At 49.5% G+C, this 16,253-nt stretch overlaps 1 protein-coding gene across 2 annotated transcripts in view; it reads right to left on the reverse strand.

Moving 5' to 3' along the window:
- Positions 1-13,696: 13,696 nt before the first annotated feature.
- The window catches only part of USH1C (USH1 protein network component harmonin), a gene marked incomplete at its 3' end in the record, with an annotated part of 51,001 nt that continues 48,444 nt past the window's right edge, over positions 13,697-16,253 (reverse strand). The window contains exons 25-26 of one of the 2 annotated variants that reach the window (XM_082628668.1): positions 14,854-14,909; positions 13,697-13,769 (exon numbers count right to left, since the gene is read on the reverse strand). In XM_082628668.1, coding sequence (XP_082484794.1) covers positions 13,697-13,769; positions 14,854-14,909 — 129 coding nt within the window. Of the gene's footprint in view, positions 13,770-14,849; positions 14,910-16,253 lie in introns of those variants that run through there. The other variant, XM_082628669.1, reaches the window with a different exon arrangement.

The raw sequence follows: 16,253 nt of genomic DNA on the forward strand, positions 1-16,253 counted from the left end.
AATGATTGCATGTGAGCTGCATGGGGATCCCATATGGTGTGCTGGCCTGCCCCTCTCCCCACCCGAGGCCACACTGCAGCAGGATCCCCATCTGGGCTCAGCCAAGGAGGATGCCTCTTTCTGGCACAGCCTGGCCCCTGACAGGTGCCTCTGGCAGGTACAGCACGGCCTCAGCTCTCTGGGCCTGGAGGGCCCTGCCAGAGCAGGAGCTGAGGCCAGGCGGGGGAGGCAGGTGGGGGGAGCGCTGCTGGACCACCTGTCCTCCCTTCAGCTTCTTCCCTTCCCCCACCCCAGAGGGACCTCAGCTCCTGTCGCCTGAGGAGAGGCTCCTGGACCCAACTCTATGCTCGGGAAGTTCAGGTCCCAGCTCTACCCCGACCAGCCATGTGACCTTGGGCAAGTCAGCCTCTCTGATCCTCAAAGAGGAAGAAGAAGCCCTCTCTCATGGATCAAATGTGTGAGAAAGCCTGGCAAACAATAGACCTCATATCAAGCTTTTCAATTCTCAAATCAGCTGAAGGCTTCTTATCCAAAGATACGACACTGATCAAGACACTGATCCTCCCCCTGCTAGTTTTATTAAATGTAATTGACATAGAACATTGTATAAATTTAAGATGTATGATATAGTGATTAAATATACGTATATGATTAACCTTGTGTTTAGTTAACATCCATCTCCTTACATAGTTATAATATTTTTTCTTGTGATGAGAATTTTTAAGATCTACTCCCTTAGCCACTTTAAAATATACAATTCAGTATTGTTCACTATAGTCGCCATGCTGTACGTTACATCCCCAGAACTTATGTATCTTATAACTGGAGATTTGTACCTTTTGACCACCTTCATCCATTTTCCCTATCCCACATCCCCACCCTCCATCTCTGGTAACCACAAATCTGCTGTGTTTCTATGAGTTCAGCTTTTTTAGATTCCACACATAAGTGAGGTCATACAGTATCTGTCTTTCTCTGACATATTTAACTTAGCATAATGCCCACAAGATTCATCCATTTTGTTGCAGAGGGCAGGATTTCCTTCTTTTTATGGCTAATATTCCATTATCCATTTTCTTTATCCATTCATGCATCGATGGGCACTTAGGTTGTTTTCCATGTCTTGCCTATTATAAATAATGCTGCAACACTTACTGATTTTTAATGATTGAGTTCCTACCTAAAACTTAAGTGAGCAAGAACAAAGTACCAAGCCCTTTATAGCATTATCTAACTTGATCATTGTCTCCCTTTAAAGCAGGTGGTAGAATCATCATTACACAGGTGAGCATAAGGCAGAGAGGAAAAGTCACTGGCCCGAGGACCCCCAGCAAAGTAGGTAGCAGAGCTCAGGTTGGAACATCCTGCTGAGAAACAGGGGTGGGCTGGGGTAAGGGTTCGATAAATGAGGAAGGCCAAAAGGGGTGTGGGAGCTTTCCAGTTGGAAGAAGGTGCGAAGAGGTAATGGGGACTTGTTTGGAAGTGGTGTCTGCAGAGCAAGACCACAGTCCTTGTTTAGACTTGGCTGCTTGAGTGTGGACCTGTATGTAAGTACGCAGCCTATTTCTTGGTGCACTGGTGAAAATTTGGTGTATAGATGGAGGTAAGTGTGGGCATGCCTGCCACTGTGATTCTTTTTTTTTTTTAAATTAAATTAATTAATTAATTTATTTATTTGGCTGCGTAGGGTCTTCATTGCTGTGCGCAGGCTTTCTCTAGTTGGGGCGAGCAGCGGCTACTCTTCGTTGCGATGTGTGGGCTTCTTATTGCGGTGGCTTCTCTTGTTGGGGAGCATGGGCTCTAGGCACATGGACTTAGTTGCTCCGTGGCATGTGGGATCTTCCTGGGCCAGGGCTCGAACCCATGTCCCCTGCATTGGCAGACGGATTCTTAGCCACTGTACCACCAGGGAAGTCCTGCTATTGTGATTCTGTTGGGCAGGAGGGAAGAAGACCCTTCTCTCTGGTGCTTGGGCAAAGAATGACCTCTTCACTCAAGCAAGCAGAGACCTGAAAGGGAGGGAGGGAAGGAGAGTTGGGGGTGAGAGAGACAGAGGTGTTGAGACAGGCCCACAGCCACTACCTAATGTTTACCTGCTCGAAGGAAACATTGCCGAAGCGCTCCCCCCTCATGCCCTGTACAGAGTCAAAATCTATTTTTAGCTAAAAATAGTACATTAAAAATTCAAATTGGTGAATATATTTAATTTTAAGCTTTCTGAATAGCCAATGTGCCCTTGAGAAGACAGTCATTTAATGATGGGGGTGCTCTGGGGCTTGAGCAAAGGACAGATCCTGGAGAAGTTTTTTTTCCCCCAGTGTATTTATTTACTTACTTTAAATTTTATATTGGAGTATAGTTGATTAAAAATGTTGTGTTAGTTTCAGGTGTACAGCAAAGTGATTCAGTTATACATATACATGTATCTGTTCTTTTTAAAATTCTTTTCCCATTTAGGTTGTTACATAATATTGAGCAGAGTTCCCTGTGCTATACAGTAGGTCCTTGTTGGTTATCCATTTTATTTATGTATTCATGTATGTATGTATTTATTTATTTATTTTTTGTTATCCATTTTAAATATAGCAGTGTGTACATGCTAATCCCAAACTCCCTGACTATCCCTCCCCACTCCCTGCCCGCCCCCCCCCCTCCCCCGTCACCATAAGGAGAAGTTTTGTTAGGAAGAGTGAGCCAGGTGGTTTGGAGAGAAGCATCACCTTTTCCATTGGAGCTGGAGAATCAAATCAAATTCCTTTGCTGATCCAGCCCCCTGGTGGGAGAGGGTTGCAGGGGAGTGTGTTGAGGTTTGCTTGCTCCCCTACTTGGGAGAAATAACTTGGCTCAGTCAATGGGTGATCCGATCTGTATTTGAAGCAATTAACCGATTGATTACAGACATTTATTGGGTATCCACTGGGTGTAGGTTGGGTTCCCCCGTAACCCTGCAAAACTATTATTGTGTCCTTAGGAAACTAAAGCCTGGAGAGGTTAAGGGACTTGCCATAACTCACAAGCCAGTGAGATACATAGCCTAAACTGACACCCAGGTTCAGCTGCATCTGGAACCGGTGTGCTTCCCATACCAGTGGTTCTCAAAGTGAGATCCCTGGACCAATAGCATCACTTAGGAATTTGTTAGAAATGCAGATTCTCTGGCCCACCCTAGACTTACAGAATCTGAAACTCTGGGGGTGGAGTTGAGAAATCTATTTTAGCAAGTCCTCTGGGTGTTCTGATGCACGCAGAGTTTGTAAACCATTGCTCTCTACCACATTGTCTCCTGATTAGGAAATAACAGATTGTCCCTTCCTTCAGGGGCTTACAACCAGGTTGGGAAAACAAGATAAACATACATTTATTTTTTTAAAAAAGGTGACTGGGCTTAGAGAGTTAGCCTTCTTGAAGCTTTAGGGGAAAGGTGGCCTTGAGAGATGGCCCAGCTTGTATAGGGGAAGAAGGAGGAGACTGTCTGGGTGGGGAGGGATATCAGTGTGTGTAAAAGTGGGGAAGCTGGGATCAGACTTTCCAGATGCAGTGAGGGAACCAATGAGTCTTGCTGGGATGAGGTTCTCTGAGGGGAGTCACAGAGGGGGAGTCATGGAGGACAATGGGAGGCTTGATCACTAGTGCTCTGGAATTTCCAGCTAGACTCTGCCCCACTGTTCATTTGACAACCCACATTTAGGAAGCACCTGTTAGGTGTGCCCAGCACCAGGCAATGGAAGCTAAAACCAGGCTCCCTGACCCACTGACTGCTTGCTTCTCAGCTTTCAGCCCTGGGCTCAAATGTCACTTCCTTGCGTTAAGCCTTCCCTGACCATCTCATGAGGTGGGCCACTAAAGGTCCCTCCCTTTGGTCTCCCAGCACTTTGTACAGTCCTTGTCACTGCCCTTGCCACCCAGGATTGTGATGATTCATTTGCGGGTCTGCCTGCCCCACTTGGGGCTGAGACTGAGTCTTATGTAGCTTTGGTTCTGGCACAGAGTAGGTGCTCTAATCTCAATATTTGTTAAACGAATGAGTAAGTGGATGAATGAACGAACAAGTCAGTGATAATGTTTCCCCATGGGCATAACAGCTGTGAACTTGCTCAACTAAGTGGAAAATTGATGTCTATAAATTGATTCAGCTTTCTCATTGACTTACATCGTATCATGGAGGTGCACTTCCTTTGTCTGTTTCGTTCACTTGTTGGCATATCTCTATTGAGCACATATTATGTGATCAGCACCGTACTGAGTGCCGGACACCCAGTGGTGAACACAGGGCCTGAACCCAGGGAGCTTACTGTTTAACCTGCTGGGAGTTCCCAGCACCTCACTATTAGGGTTTTTGTTTTTTGTTTTAATCATCACCCTTTTATAGAGTGGATTTAACCTCTTTGGGATCAGAGATACTTTTGAAAATCTGATAAAAGCTTTGGACCACTTCTCCAAAAGGAGATTAAAATGCTGGGGTTCATAAACCTTCTCTAAATCTATCCGTGGGCCCTGACTTAGGAACTGCAGGCCTGAGGTGGCTGTCAGGTGGGCATCTGTTGAACTGTGCTGAAGGTTTAGAGCTACATCAACCAGAATTTTGCCCATGGTATCTGTCAAGTGAGTAATGGGACCTGAAGAAGAGAGCCTGAGCTGACTCACTGGTCTCAGGATTGCCCCAGACTAATGAAGAGTCTGTGGCCAGAGTGGCCAGCTGTGAAGCACATAGGCAGAGAGGGAGAAACTCTGCTTCCTCTGAGGTGGCTGTCTTCATTGCTTGCCTGTGACACTTGCTGAGAACCTCCGTTTTCTGCCCACCTGTGACCAGCATGTGGACTGTGGGGAAATAAAACTTCCTTAGATTTCTCAGTGCTCCTGTAAAAACAAAAAAAAAAGCCCTAGCATCCTGAGACTTGGAAATGTATAAGCTATAAAGAGAAAATTTTTGCTTTCACTTTCCCTAGGAGTGTTTTGCCCTTCATATATCATGAGAATTAGATCTGCGGCCATTTATCTAGATAATTGGTCTTACCCAAAAGGATAACAAAACATATCCAGCAATTTCACTTGTGGGTATATGCTCAAAATCATTGAGAGCAGAGTCTGGAAGAGATATTTGTACACCCATGTTCAGAGCAGCATTAGTCACAATAGCTAAAGGGTAGAAGCAACACAAGTGTATACCAAGAGGTGAATGGATAAGCAAACGGTGGTATTTTCATACGATGGAACATTATTCAGCCTTAAAATCACATGGTACAACGTGGATGAACCTTGAGGAAATTATACTAAGTGAAATAAACCAGTCACGAAAAGACAAATACTACATGATTCCACTGCACTATTTGAGGTAGGTAGAGTAGTCAAATTCATAGAGACAGAAAGTAGAATGGTGGTTGCCAGGGGCTGAGGGGAGAGGAGGAAATGGGGAGTTATTTTAAATTTAATGGGTACCGTGTTTCAGTTCTGCAAGATAAAAAGAGTTTTGAAGATGGATGGTGGTGATGGTTGTATAATAACGTGAATGTACTGAATATCACTGAACTGTGCACTTAAAATGATTAAGACAGTAAATTTTATGTTATGTGTATTTTACCACAACTTAGAAAAAGTATATTAAAACTTCTCTTATCTCCCCAAGAGGACCAGAAGGTTATAGCCAGGGCCAGTTCCCCAGGTTAAGCGACTAAGGTGCCAGGGAGACTAGAGCACTAGTTCCCTAGGTATGTACAGTCCAGAAGTTTAGAGTGAGAATCCTTTCCATCCCTTCTCAAAGAAGCAAAGTCTTTTTTTTTTCTTCTAAATTCCCCTTTCTAGAGGGGAGGGAAATTGTTATCTCCCTCCTATATATAAATGGAGAAAACCCATTATTTTCCATCCCTGGCCTTAGATTGTCCTATTACTCATGTAGGAGATTTTTCCATCTTGTTTTCCTCTCATCATCTCAGGGGTAAGATCTGGGGCAAAGGGAAGAGGGGGAAAGGAGGGGCTGACTCCCTCATCATATCCTGTAAGATAATTGATAGGAAATCTGTCTCTGATCTAGAATACCTCCTGCACACATTCAGGATAATTAATAAAGATGAATATTAAACACCCAACCTGTACACATGTGTGCGCACATACACACACACACACACACACATGCACACTCAGCTGGTGGCCTGTTGGGGGAGCAGGTGCAGCTTCCCTATTAAGGGAAGGTGCACGGAAGACTTTCTGCACTGAACCTGTGGAGAGGGGAAATGGCCACCCCCAGCTACCATAGTTGTGAGTGCGGGGGCACAGAGGCAGGCTGAGGAACGCCTCTACCTCAGAGCCCACCTTTAGAAAGCCCCATCCTGAAATGCGTCCCAAGCGCCTCCTTCTATCTGTCCTAGACTTTTTTTTTTTAATGTAAATTTATTTATTTATTTATTTTTGGTTGCATTGGGTCTTCATTGCTGCGCACGGGTTTTCTCTAGTTGTGGTGAGCGGGGGCTGCTCTTCGTTGTGGTGCGCGGGCTTCTCATTGTGGTGGCTTCTCTTGTTGTGGAGCACAGGCTCTAGGTGCAAGGGCTTCACTAGTTGTGGCTCACAGGCTCAGTCGTTGTGGCATGTAGTCTCAGTAGTTGTGGCTCATGGGCTCTAGAGCGCAGGCTCAGTAGTTGTGGCGCACGGGCTTAGTTGCTTCGCGACATGTGGGATCTTCCCGGACCAGGGCTCGAACCCATGTCCCCTGCACTGGCAGGCGGATTCCTAACCACTGCGCCACCAGGGAAGCCCTGTCCTGGACTTTTAAAAAATTAATGTTAATTTGAGATCCAAGAACTATTTCTAAGCACTTTACCTCTATTCCTTTTTATTCTCGCAATTCTGTGAAGTAGGTACTGTTTATATAACCCTTTTATAGTTGGAGAAATGGAGGTAGAGATTAAATAACATGCCCAAGGTCAGATTTCAGTCCTCACTTCTTGGGACATTCGGGAGTGAGTGTTGGAACCCTTGTATCTCAGCCCGAGAGTTCTGTGGTCATAGCAGAACTTTCATTTCCCCATTTCTTGTCCCCAAGTGGTGACCAAGTAGCCAGCCCTGGCAGCTGGAGTTGGTGAGGGTTCCACACACTGAGGGAGTTATCCTCTGGCCTCCTGAGCCTCAGGTTCCTCCCAGAGTAGATCACAAGCAAAAGAAAAGGGAGACCAGAAGGAAAAGAGGAAGGAAGGGAGCTTTGGGGGACCGAGGTCCTTAGTGGACACTGCTTTGTGCCTGCCCAGATTTATTCCCCTTCCTCTGTGACAGCACTCCAGTTTTCCTTTTGGAACCCACCTTTTCCCTTTACTCAATCCATGGGGTGCTGATGGGGCTATATGGGTGGACACGTGACTCAGGTCTGACCAATCAGGGAAGGCCTTACCCCCAAGACAAGCTCATAAGAGTAAATCCTTGGGATTTAGCAGGAACTACTAGGATAGAGGTGTGTTTTTTCCACTGGGGTAGCACTACCTGGTAGAATATATTTTGAATACTGGAGGCCATCTTGGCATCACATGGAAGAGCCCATCTAAGAATGAAGCCAACCAGAGGAGGGTAGAGACAAGAGATGGTGTGATGGGTAATTTTATGTCAACTTGGCTTGGCCGTAATACCCCAATATTTGGTCAAACACATCTGGATGCTGCTGTGAAGGTATTTTTTAGATGAAATTAACCTTTAAATTAGTAGACTTTGAGTAAAGAAGATTATCCTCCATAATGTGGGTGGGCCTCATTCAAGGAGTTGAAGGCCATAATAAAGAAAAGACTAAGGTCCCCTGAGAAAGAGGGGGACAGATTAACTTCAGACTCAAGCTGCAACATCGACTCTTCACTAGGCCTCCAGCCTGCTGGCCTGCCCTGCAGATTTTGGACCTACTAAGCCCCATAATCATGTGAGCCAATTCCTTAAAATCTCTCTCTCTCTCCCCCTGACAATCACAGATGGCCAGAACAGATTCCTGATGTCATTGTTTTAACATTTGGATCCTGCCAGACCTGACATCAAACACCCCTGGATTTTCCACTTAAGTGGTCATCTTGATTTGGGTTCCTGTCTCTTACAGCCCAAAAGGTCCATCTCAGGAGGGAGCAGGAACCCACACTGACTGAGCTCTGGTTCCATGCCAGGCCCATTGCTCCCCTTTGACAGTTGACCTGGGCCTTAAAGGATGCATAGAAGTTCACATGGACATGAGGAGGATGGGGTAGAGTGAACATGTGCAAAGACACAGGGAAGGGATGGAGCACAGCAAGCTCAGGAAACCAACAAGTTCAATGTGGCGGACGTGAAAGAAGCGATGGGCAAGAGACTGGCCTGGAGAAGTTGTCAGGGCCCAGGTGGTACAGGATTTGAACGCCAGGCTGGGGAGTTTGGACTTTGTCCCGAGGCCAGCAAGGGGGGTGTTGGAGAGTGTTAAGCAGAGCCGTTATATGACCTGACTCAGGCTTTTGTTGGTTCACTCTGCAGTGTGAAGCACACAGGATGCAGAGACAGCAGAAGCAGAGAGGAATTCTTTTATGGCTGGAGTTTTTCCTGGTGCTCCTGCAATCATGTTCTATGCATCATTTCCCTCTCATCTACTCGAAACAGTAAAGTGCACTGGTTAATGACATGGACTCCCAGAGCCACCCTGCCCGAGTCTACATCCTGTCTCTGCCACTTACTATCTACTTAACCTCAGGGGTGTCACTTAAGTCTTAGTGCCTCAGTTTCCTTAGTGAAATAGCATCATTGTCCACCTCTTACTAATGTCTTTTTTTTTTTTTTTTTTTTGTGGTTCGCGGGCCTCTCACTGCCGTGGCCTCTCCCGTTGCGGAGCACAGGCTCCGGACGCGCAGGCTCAGCGGCCATGGCTCACGGGCCTAGCCGCTCCGCGGCATGTGGGATCCTCCCGGACCAGGGCACGAACCTGTGTCCCCTGCATTGGCAGGTGGACTCTCAACCACTGCGCCACTAGGGAAGCCCCTTACTAATGTCTTATAATAATTGTCACTGCATGTTTAGGGCTCAGCACAGTGTTTGGCATGTAGTAAACACCTAGTAGTTAATAGCACTCTTACCTTATTAAGGCCAGGGGGCGGCCTCCTGGGCTGCAAACCCCAAGCCTCAGGAGGCCAGCAGCGGCAGGCCTCAGTTCTCTGCCCTTTCCCTGTACCAGCCCCACCTGCTTTCCCCAAGGGCCGCGTCTGCCCCTCCAGTTCTCACAGAGGCATGGCCAGCCCAGGCCCCAGGGAGCTGGGAAGGGTCACTGAAGGGACAGGAGGAGAAAAGGGCTTTCAGCTCTGGAAACAGATTCTTCTCCAAAACTTAGGCTTGGGAATTAGGCTGGAATCGGATGAAAACCAGCTTCCCAGCCCTGCACAAGCCCAAAGACGGTGTCCTGGAAGCACAGAGGCTGTAAACTCAGCCTTTTCACTCCAACTTCCAGATGTAGAGGTGAGAGGCTCAAAGCAGGCTCAACCCCAGGGATTGGCTCTGGGAAACAACTTCAGTGAGATGGATAAAATGCTAAAAGTTCAGAGTCAAGGGGGCATCCTTGAATTCCCAGCCTTTTTCGTTTTTTTTTTTTTTTCCCCCACCACTGTGTAGTGCAGTAGAAATGGCAACTCTGCCACCAACTTAGGGGGACCCTGGACAAGTCACTCCCTGTTTGGCCTCAATTTTCCTGAATTTCCAATAACAGGGCTTGGAATCAAAGGTGGCAAATAGGGTTCTTCTTGTGGGCCAGACTTCATCAGTTTTAATGGCTGCCTGGTTGGCTGGTTAGAGAGAGTGCTGGGATTGAAGGAGTGATGTCTGCCATGTGTGTGGAAGGCAATGGATGGTGTGTGGGCCGTCCTTGGCCTGGATGGGTTTTTAGTCCTGAGTACTCAGTTTTGGCACTGAGGTGGATTCCCATGTCTGGCCCAGTCCCCCAGGTGGACTCTGGCCCAGTAGTGCCCCTCACGGCCCTCACAGAAGGCCAGGTACTGCTTTAGGCCCCACCTCTATACACATTCTCTGGACCTTTCCACTTAAATGGTTAATGCCAATGTCTGCTGGGTACTTTGGGTTCAATATGGAACAACCTTCCAATACATGAGAATTGGTTTCCTTGATGATAGTGAGAGAGAGTCAGGCCTCATAGAAAAGGAAGCTGAAGCCCATAGTCGTCCCCGCACCCTGCCAGCCCTAGGTGACCTAATGGCTCAGGACTATGTCACCCATGTCCCCAGCCTCTCTTTATTCCCTCTTCCTGCCCTGCCCAGTAGCACACTTTCCTGGCTTTTCTCTAACCAGGAGCTCAAAGCCCTCTTTATTGTCCCACTCAAGTCTTGACAAGCACTGATAAACTCATTGACTCTGAGGTGCCAATAACTAAGAATACCTGGAGATGAACTTCAAATGGTAAGATTCTAGGCATCAATGAGTTGAAGGCCTCAGCAGCAGTATTAGCAGGTCACATGAAGAGGTAACCATCACTGAACAGCAGGACGTTAGTTGTTCAATTGTGGGAAGAATTGTCCTGCCAACAGCCTAAACACGGAGACATTCCAGTGAGGGTTGCCCTGCCCCAGACAGCACAGAGTGGAGGAGGGTACGGGCTCCTGAGCCAGAGCGCCTGGGTTTTGAATACCAGCTCCACTACTTCCTTACTGTGTGACCTAGTGAAAGTCACTTCACCTCTTTCTACCTCAATCTTCTCTTCATAAAATGGGGTTGGTGATAAGAGCAGTCCCTACCTTGTAGAGTTATTGAGGGAAGTAGGTGAGCTTAGCATAGAACAGTACCTGGTGTATGGCCGATGCTATCTGAGTGTTGGCTGTTATCACCGGGCTCCTTGCGGGGGCCATGCACCAATCCCAGTCACTGTAGTTTGAGATGGCAGGGTCCAGCCCAGGGCTGGCACGTAGGAGGTGTCAGCAAATGTGAGCCCCCTCCTTTGACCTTCACTTTGGAATTGTCTCCAGAGCCAGGTTAGGAGCCAGATAAGAAAACACAGACTTCCTCAGCATGGCTACTATCTCTGCGAGCCTGCTATTCGGAGGTCATTGTGGCTTTGTCTCTACTGAGATCAGAAAGTCCAGCAGTTTCTCCCTCTCTCCTTCTTTCTCTCTCTGCCCCTCCCATTGATCATGACTTGCTGCCCACAGTCCCTGTCGCCTCAGCAGCCATGTCGGGTGGGATGTGACCCCACCCCCCAGCCACAGCTGACTGGACCTGGGATTGGCCCCTTCCCCAAGGACCGCCCACTCAGGTGAGTTGGTCCAATCAGATTCTGCCTCTGGAATCTGGAATTGGGAAATAGTGGTGGAGCTACAGCTGAAAGGTCATCTAGAAGATTGTGATGGCTATGTTTAAGGTGAGCTCTGAGGATGCTGGTGGCGGAGATAGGAAGCCTAAACAGAGAGAGCTCCTCCTCTGAGACACCTTAAATCAGAATCACCTTCCACTTCCACTTCTCAGGAGGCCTGGGAACCCCGTCTCCTCATCTTGGATCCCCATGAGATGCTTATACCGACAGACCCCACTCTCTTCCTTGGAGCCAGCCTGAGAGCATCCCTGGGCCCTGTAAAAGGAGGACTTTGACTTACTCCCTGCCAGCCCCATGGAGTTACACTCTCCTGCCTCAAGCCCTTGCCTCCTTCCATGAGGTTTTGCTGGATGTAATTTCATGGATGGAGTGGACCTCCTGCAGCTCCCTTGCTTACATCCTGTCTTGGTGACCTCAGGAAAAACAGCTGTAACCGTGATGTCTGTGAGAGAAACTGGGGCACCTCACACCCTGAGGTGACCCTCTGGGGCTCCAGCTGTCAGCTGCACTTTCTGAAACTGAGTAAAGTCCCTGCCACATGGACTTCATTTTTTGCTTCGTGTCCTTCTGCTGAGAAGACACTGAATAGCCCAGCCTGTCTCCTGCTGCCCTAGCCCCCCTGCTCCAAGGCAGCCCCTGGCTGTTTGATCACGTCCTTCATGTCAGTCCCAGATCCCAGCACTGGGATCTGTTTCTCACTCTTGAATAGGGGCCAAAACTTCACGATTTTGAATTTGACAGCTTGAATCTGCTGCCCAAATCCACACTCACTCCCGTAAGCTGGAAAAGAAGTCTGTTTATTTTATTAATGAGTTCAGGGTAAGATTGTGGCATCAATCTTAGCAGCAATGAGAGCAGGAGAGAGAGGAGAGGGATGGAGAGGGATAGACCCAAGAGTCAGGTCCTAGCAGAGTTCAAGGGGGAAGTCTCCCAGATTCACAAAGCCAGAGGAACAACAGGAGAGTCTAGATCGCAGGGGCCTCTTCAGAACGGCTAGCTGCTCCCTCCTTCCATGCTGGCCTTCAGAAGCGTGACCCGAAGTGTTCCTATGCAGCCCTACTCAGAGCCAGAGGGAGTCTGCAGTCCCTGGGTGCTGGCTGTGGGTTTCCAGGGTGCCTGCAGGCTGCGGTGGCTCAGCTGGCTCCAGGCATGGTGTCCAGGAGGGTGGGTCCAGAGCTCACTGGCTTCTCGGGTGGGTTTGGTTTCTCCTCTGAACTTCAGAAGAAGGTCCTGTGGAGAAGAGGAACAAAGCAGGAGGGTGCAGGTCTCGTGGGTGCGCACTCAGCCGAGGGCAAGGCCGACGAAAGGGAGCACACCCTGCCCCTTGGAGGCACAAGGCCTTGCTGACCTCTGGATGCCCCTCTTGGTGCAGGGCCCAAGCAGCCACACCCCAGCCATAGCCACGGAACACAGGAGGCCAGGGAGGGCGCAGAAGGGACACCTGGGATGAGGTAGGAGGGGACCAGAAGGCAAAGGCACTGAGGTCCCTCACAGAGCAGATGACAAGTGATAGAAGACAAAGGGCCACTGAGCCCATCCCAGAAGCCACGGCCACAGTTGGGAGCATGAGGCCCTAATATTTTGAGAAACTTGCAACAGAAAAGTCAACAAGTCCAGGCTTGGGTCTGCCCCAGATGCTGCCAGCTCTGGGCTTTAGGCCACACCAAATACCAGTTTCACGGCCACCTACCAGCTCTGTCCATGGGCACAGCCCTGTCACAGGGCAGGAAATACATCCCAAAGCTGGGCTCCACTGTGTCCCACAGATAGAGTCCAGAGTCAAGGGAGAGAGAAGGCACAGAAGACAGTTTGGTCTGAGCAGGGCTCAGCCACAGCAGGTCACAACAGAGCATGGACAACTCTGATAGGCCAATCCTGGTTCTTTGGACCAGCTTTAATTGCCTCTTAATTGCCCTGGCTCTGGCCAAGCATGGCGGCTTTGTGGAGGTCCCAGAGGGTGGGGCTGACAGGGAAGGGGAATCCCAGGCTGTGCTTCCTTTGGATTCTCCCAGCCCATCGTGCCTGGTTTGAGGCACTGCCTGTGCCCAACCGAGAATGGCGCTCACTGCTCTATCCTGCTCATTGGGGTGCTATGTGGGACCCAGGGCAGATCCCAAGGGCTGTGGTGAGTCAGGACACCCAGGTCCCAAGCATGCCACACACTGGGCTCTGCTTGGCTTCCCTGAGCGGGAGGGCCTTTGAGTCCAACAGAATTCCAGCGTCACCAACAGCAGGCCCAGGTGGCACTTCAGGGATGGCAAATCCTCAGACACCAGTCCCAAGAACCTGCCGACAGCATGGGCAGCAGACAGCCACGACATGCAGCATGGACAGACGGGGCCCTGCAGCCCGCCTGCCTATTCACCACGGGGGTTGCCAGGCTCCAGCTGCAGGAGGAAACCGTGTCTAAGCATGGGAGCATTGTCTCCAAGGAGCTTTCGGCTGGGGGCTTTCGGCTGCAGAGGAGGGAAGAGAAGAGCTACATATGCAGAGTGGAGCAGGAAACACAAAACAGGGCTTGGTTATTCCAGGCAGAGCTCCACCGGACCTCTCCCTTCACTTGGCTCCTGCCTCAGGTCCCTGGGTTCCAGAATTAGTTGCTACAAGACCTTGATTTCTCTAAGATGTACACAGGACTCAGCCTCTGCTGGGAGGGGGAGTGGGTAGGCACCATCATGACAGGCAAGCACAGGGGTGGGGAGGTGATGTGATGAAGCGAGGGTGGGGGACAGTAAGAGGCACACACAGAGGCACAGAGAGAGACAGGGGCAGAGACGGAAAGACAGAGAGAGAGAAAATGGATGCAGGGTGGCAAAGATGGAGAAGCAGGGACTCAGAGCCAGGGGTGGAGAGAGGCAAGAAAAGGAGAGGTAAGAGAAGAGGGAGAGAGATGAAGGGAAGAAGGATGCAGGGGAGAGGGATGGATGGGAGAGAGACTGACAGGAAGGAAGGGGAAGCAGGAGGGAGGGGAAGGACACAGAGAGAGAGAGAGAGAGAGACCCACACAGATACAGAGACAGGAATGAAACAGACATAGGGAGAGACAGACCATACAGGGAATTGCAGAGAAAGACAGAGACTGGGCCAAGGAAAGCCTGCAGGATGGGGCCAAAGCCTATGGTCCTGGCTGCATGAGGGAAAGCAGCTACGTAGCAGGAAGACCCCCCAGAGAGCAAAAGACACAGAAGTCTTTAAACTAGCTGGTGATGGGGCAGGAGATGAAGTTCTGAGTGGGGAATCAGAAATCTGAGGCTTTGTCCCAACTTCACTGTTTACTTGGCCTGAGACCTTGAATCTCTCTGGGCTTCAGTCTTCCACATGGAAAGAAGCATCTCGACAAGACCGACTTGGAGGCGGCTCTGGCAATGCTTGAGGACAGTGACTTAGTTCTAGGCTTGCTCTAGCCTGGAAGCTTTCCAGGAGCAATTACTACTAGACTTTGTGTGCTTGGGACATTCCATTAGGCTGGATGAAGACTGGGGCTGGGCTGGGAGAAAGTGGCCAAGATCCCGGAGGAGGAGGAGGGAGAGGAGGTAGGGGGCCAGGCACCTGCACACACTTACAGCTCATCGTCATACTCCTTGGGGGGACAGACGGCAACAACAAGGTCGATCCAGTCCTGTGGGGAGAAGCCATGTGACTCTGAGGCATGCTCAGCGGTCAGTGGCATGTCTGCCCCTGACACTCCATTCCCATGCCTGGGCACCATGGCCCAGGATCAGCCGGCTGGGGCCTTCTTCCCATGGCGGGGCAGGGGGGTGGGCCCAGGTGGGGCTGGAGGTCCTCCTGGTGGGGAAGGGCCTCACTGTGCAATCCCATAGTCTGGGGAAGCTTCCAGACTCTGAGGTTTCAGAACCACAGAAGCCAGGGTTGCCAGGTCCTTGAACGACACCAAGTTCCCAAATGCTGATCTGCAGACCCTGGCCAGGCATCAACCTCAGAATCACTTGGGGAATTCCTTAAAATTCTAGATTCATTGGTGCCTGGAAATCTGAGGTTAGGTCCTGGGAAACGGTATTTTTAACAAAGTCCCTAGGTCATTCTGATGCACAGCCAATTGGGGAATTTCAGGCCTAGCTTTCTGCTCCTAACATTTGAATCCCCTCAATGGCATCACTGCCATCCTTAGCTTGTCCATCATTGTCCATCCTTAGCTTGGGTGGATCCAATAAAAATTTTGTGAACTATCACCAGGCCCCTCTACCATGCGATAGCTCCTAATATTGAACTGAAATCTCTCCTCAGGACCTCCCTCCATCCAATCCAATTCTGCCCTCAAGATCACAGAAAACTTTCATTCCCTCTACCCTAATGCAGCACTTGAGATAGTTAAAGACAGTCATCATGTTACCCGTGAGTCTTCTCTTCTCCACATCCCTTCATGTGGGTCCCAGGCCCATCTGGTCAGCATCCTCGGCACTGAACTTAATACCTCAGGCTCGGCTGCCTGCATACAGTTGCACAGGTTGTGCATTGCACAACATGAGCGAGCACCATCCACACTGTAGTCTGTAGGAGGGCACCCCCTCGGATTGTGCAGTGCACAGCCTGGGAGACCTTATGTGGTGGCCCTGAACCAGGTGGGTGTCTAATGAGCCAGAGCAAACTACCACCAGCCCCTCCTCCATTCTGGGCCCTCTACTTCTGTTAATGCTTTCAAGCACTCTCTTGATTCCTGTTTGGTGTATACTTAGAGAAGACCTTAAGAGTTTTTCTTGGGTGGGTTGCCACATCTGGTCTTCTGGAGTCTATTTGTGCCGCTTGGTTTTTGGATTCAAGGTTGGAAACTGACTTTCTGAATTCTATCTTGTCAGATTAAGACCACTGGCTGGATAGGGTATATGAGTGTCACCCAAGAGTTACCTGGACCTTGGATATCGGCCCTGGGATGGGGCACCCTGACTGTTAAGGCCTGGTTGCAGAGGCCAGGGTTTGAGGCAGGCAGGCAAGGGAGGGAAAAAGG

The sequence above is a fragment of the Mesoplodon mirus genome (genome assembly GCF_964341445.2).
Source record: "Mesoplodon mirus genome assembly, chromosome: 7".
In the NCBI taxonomy this organism is placed as follows: Eukaryota; Metazoa; Chordata; class Mammalia; order Artiodactyla; family Ziphiidae; genus Mesoplodon; species Mesoplodon mirus.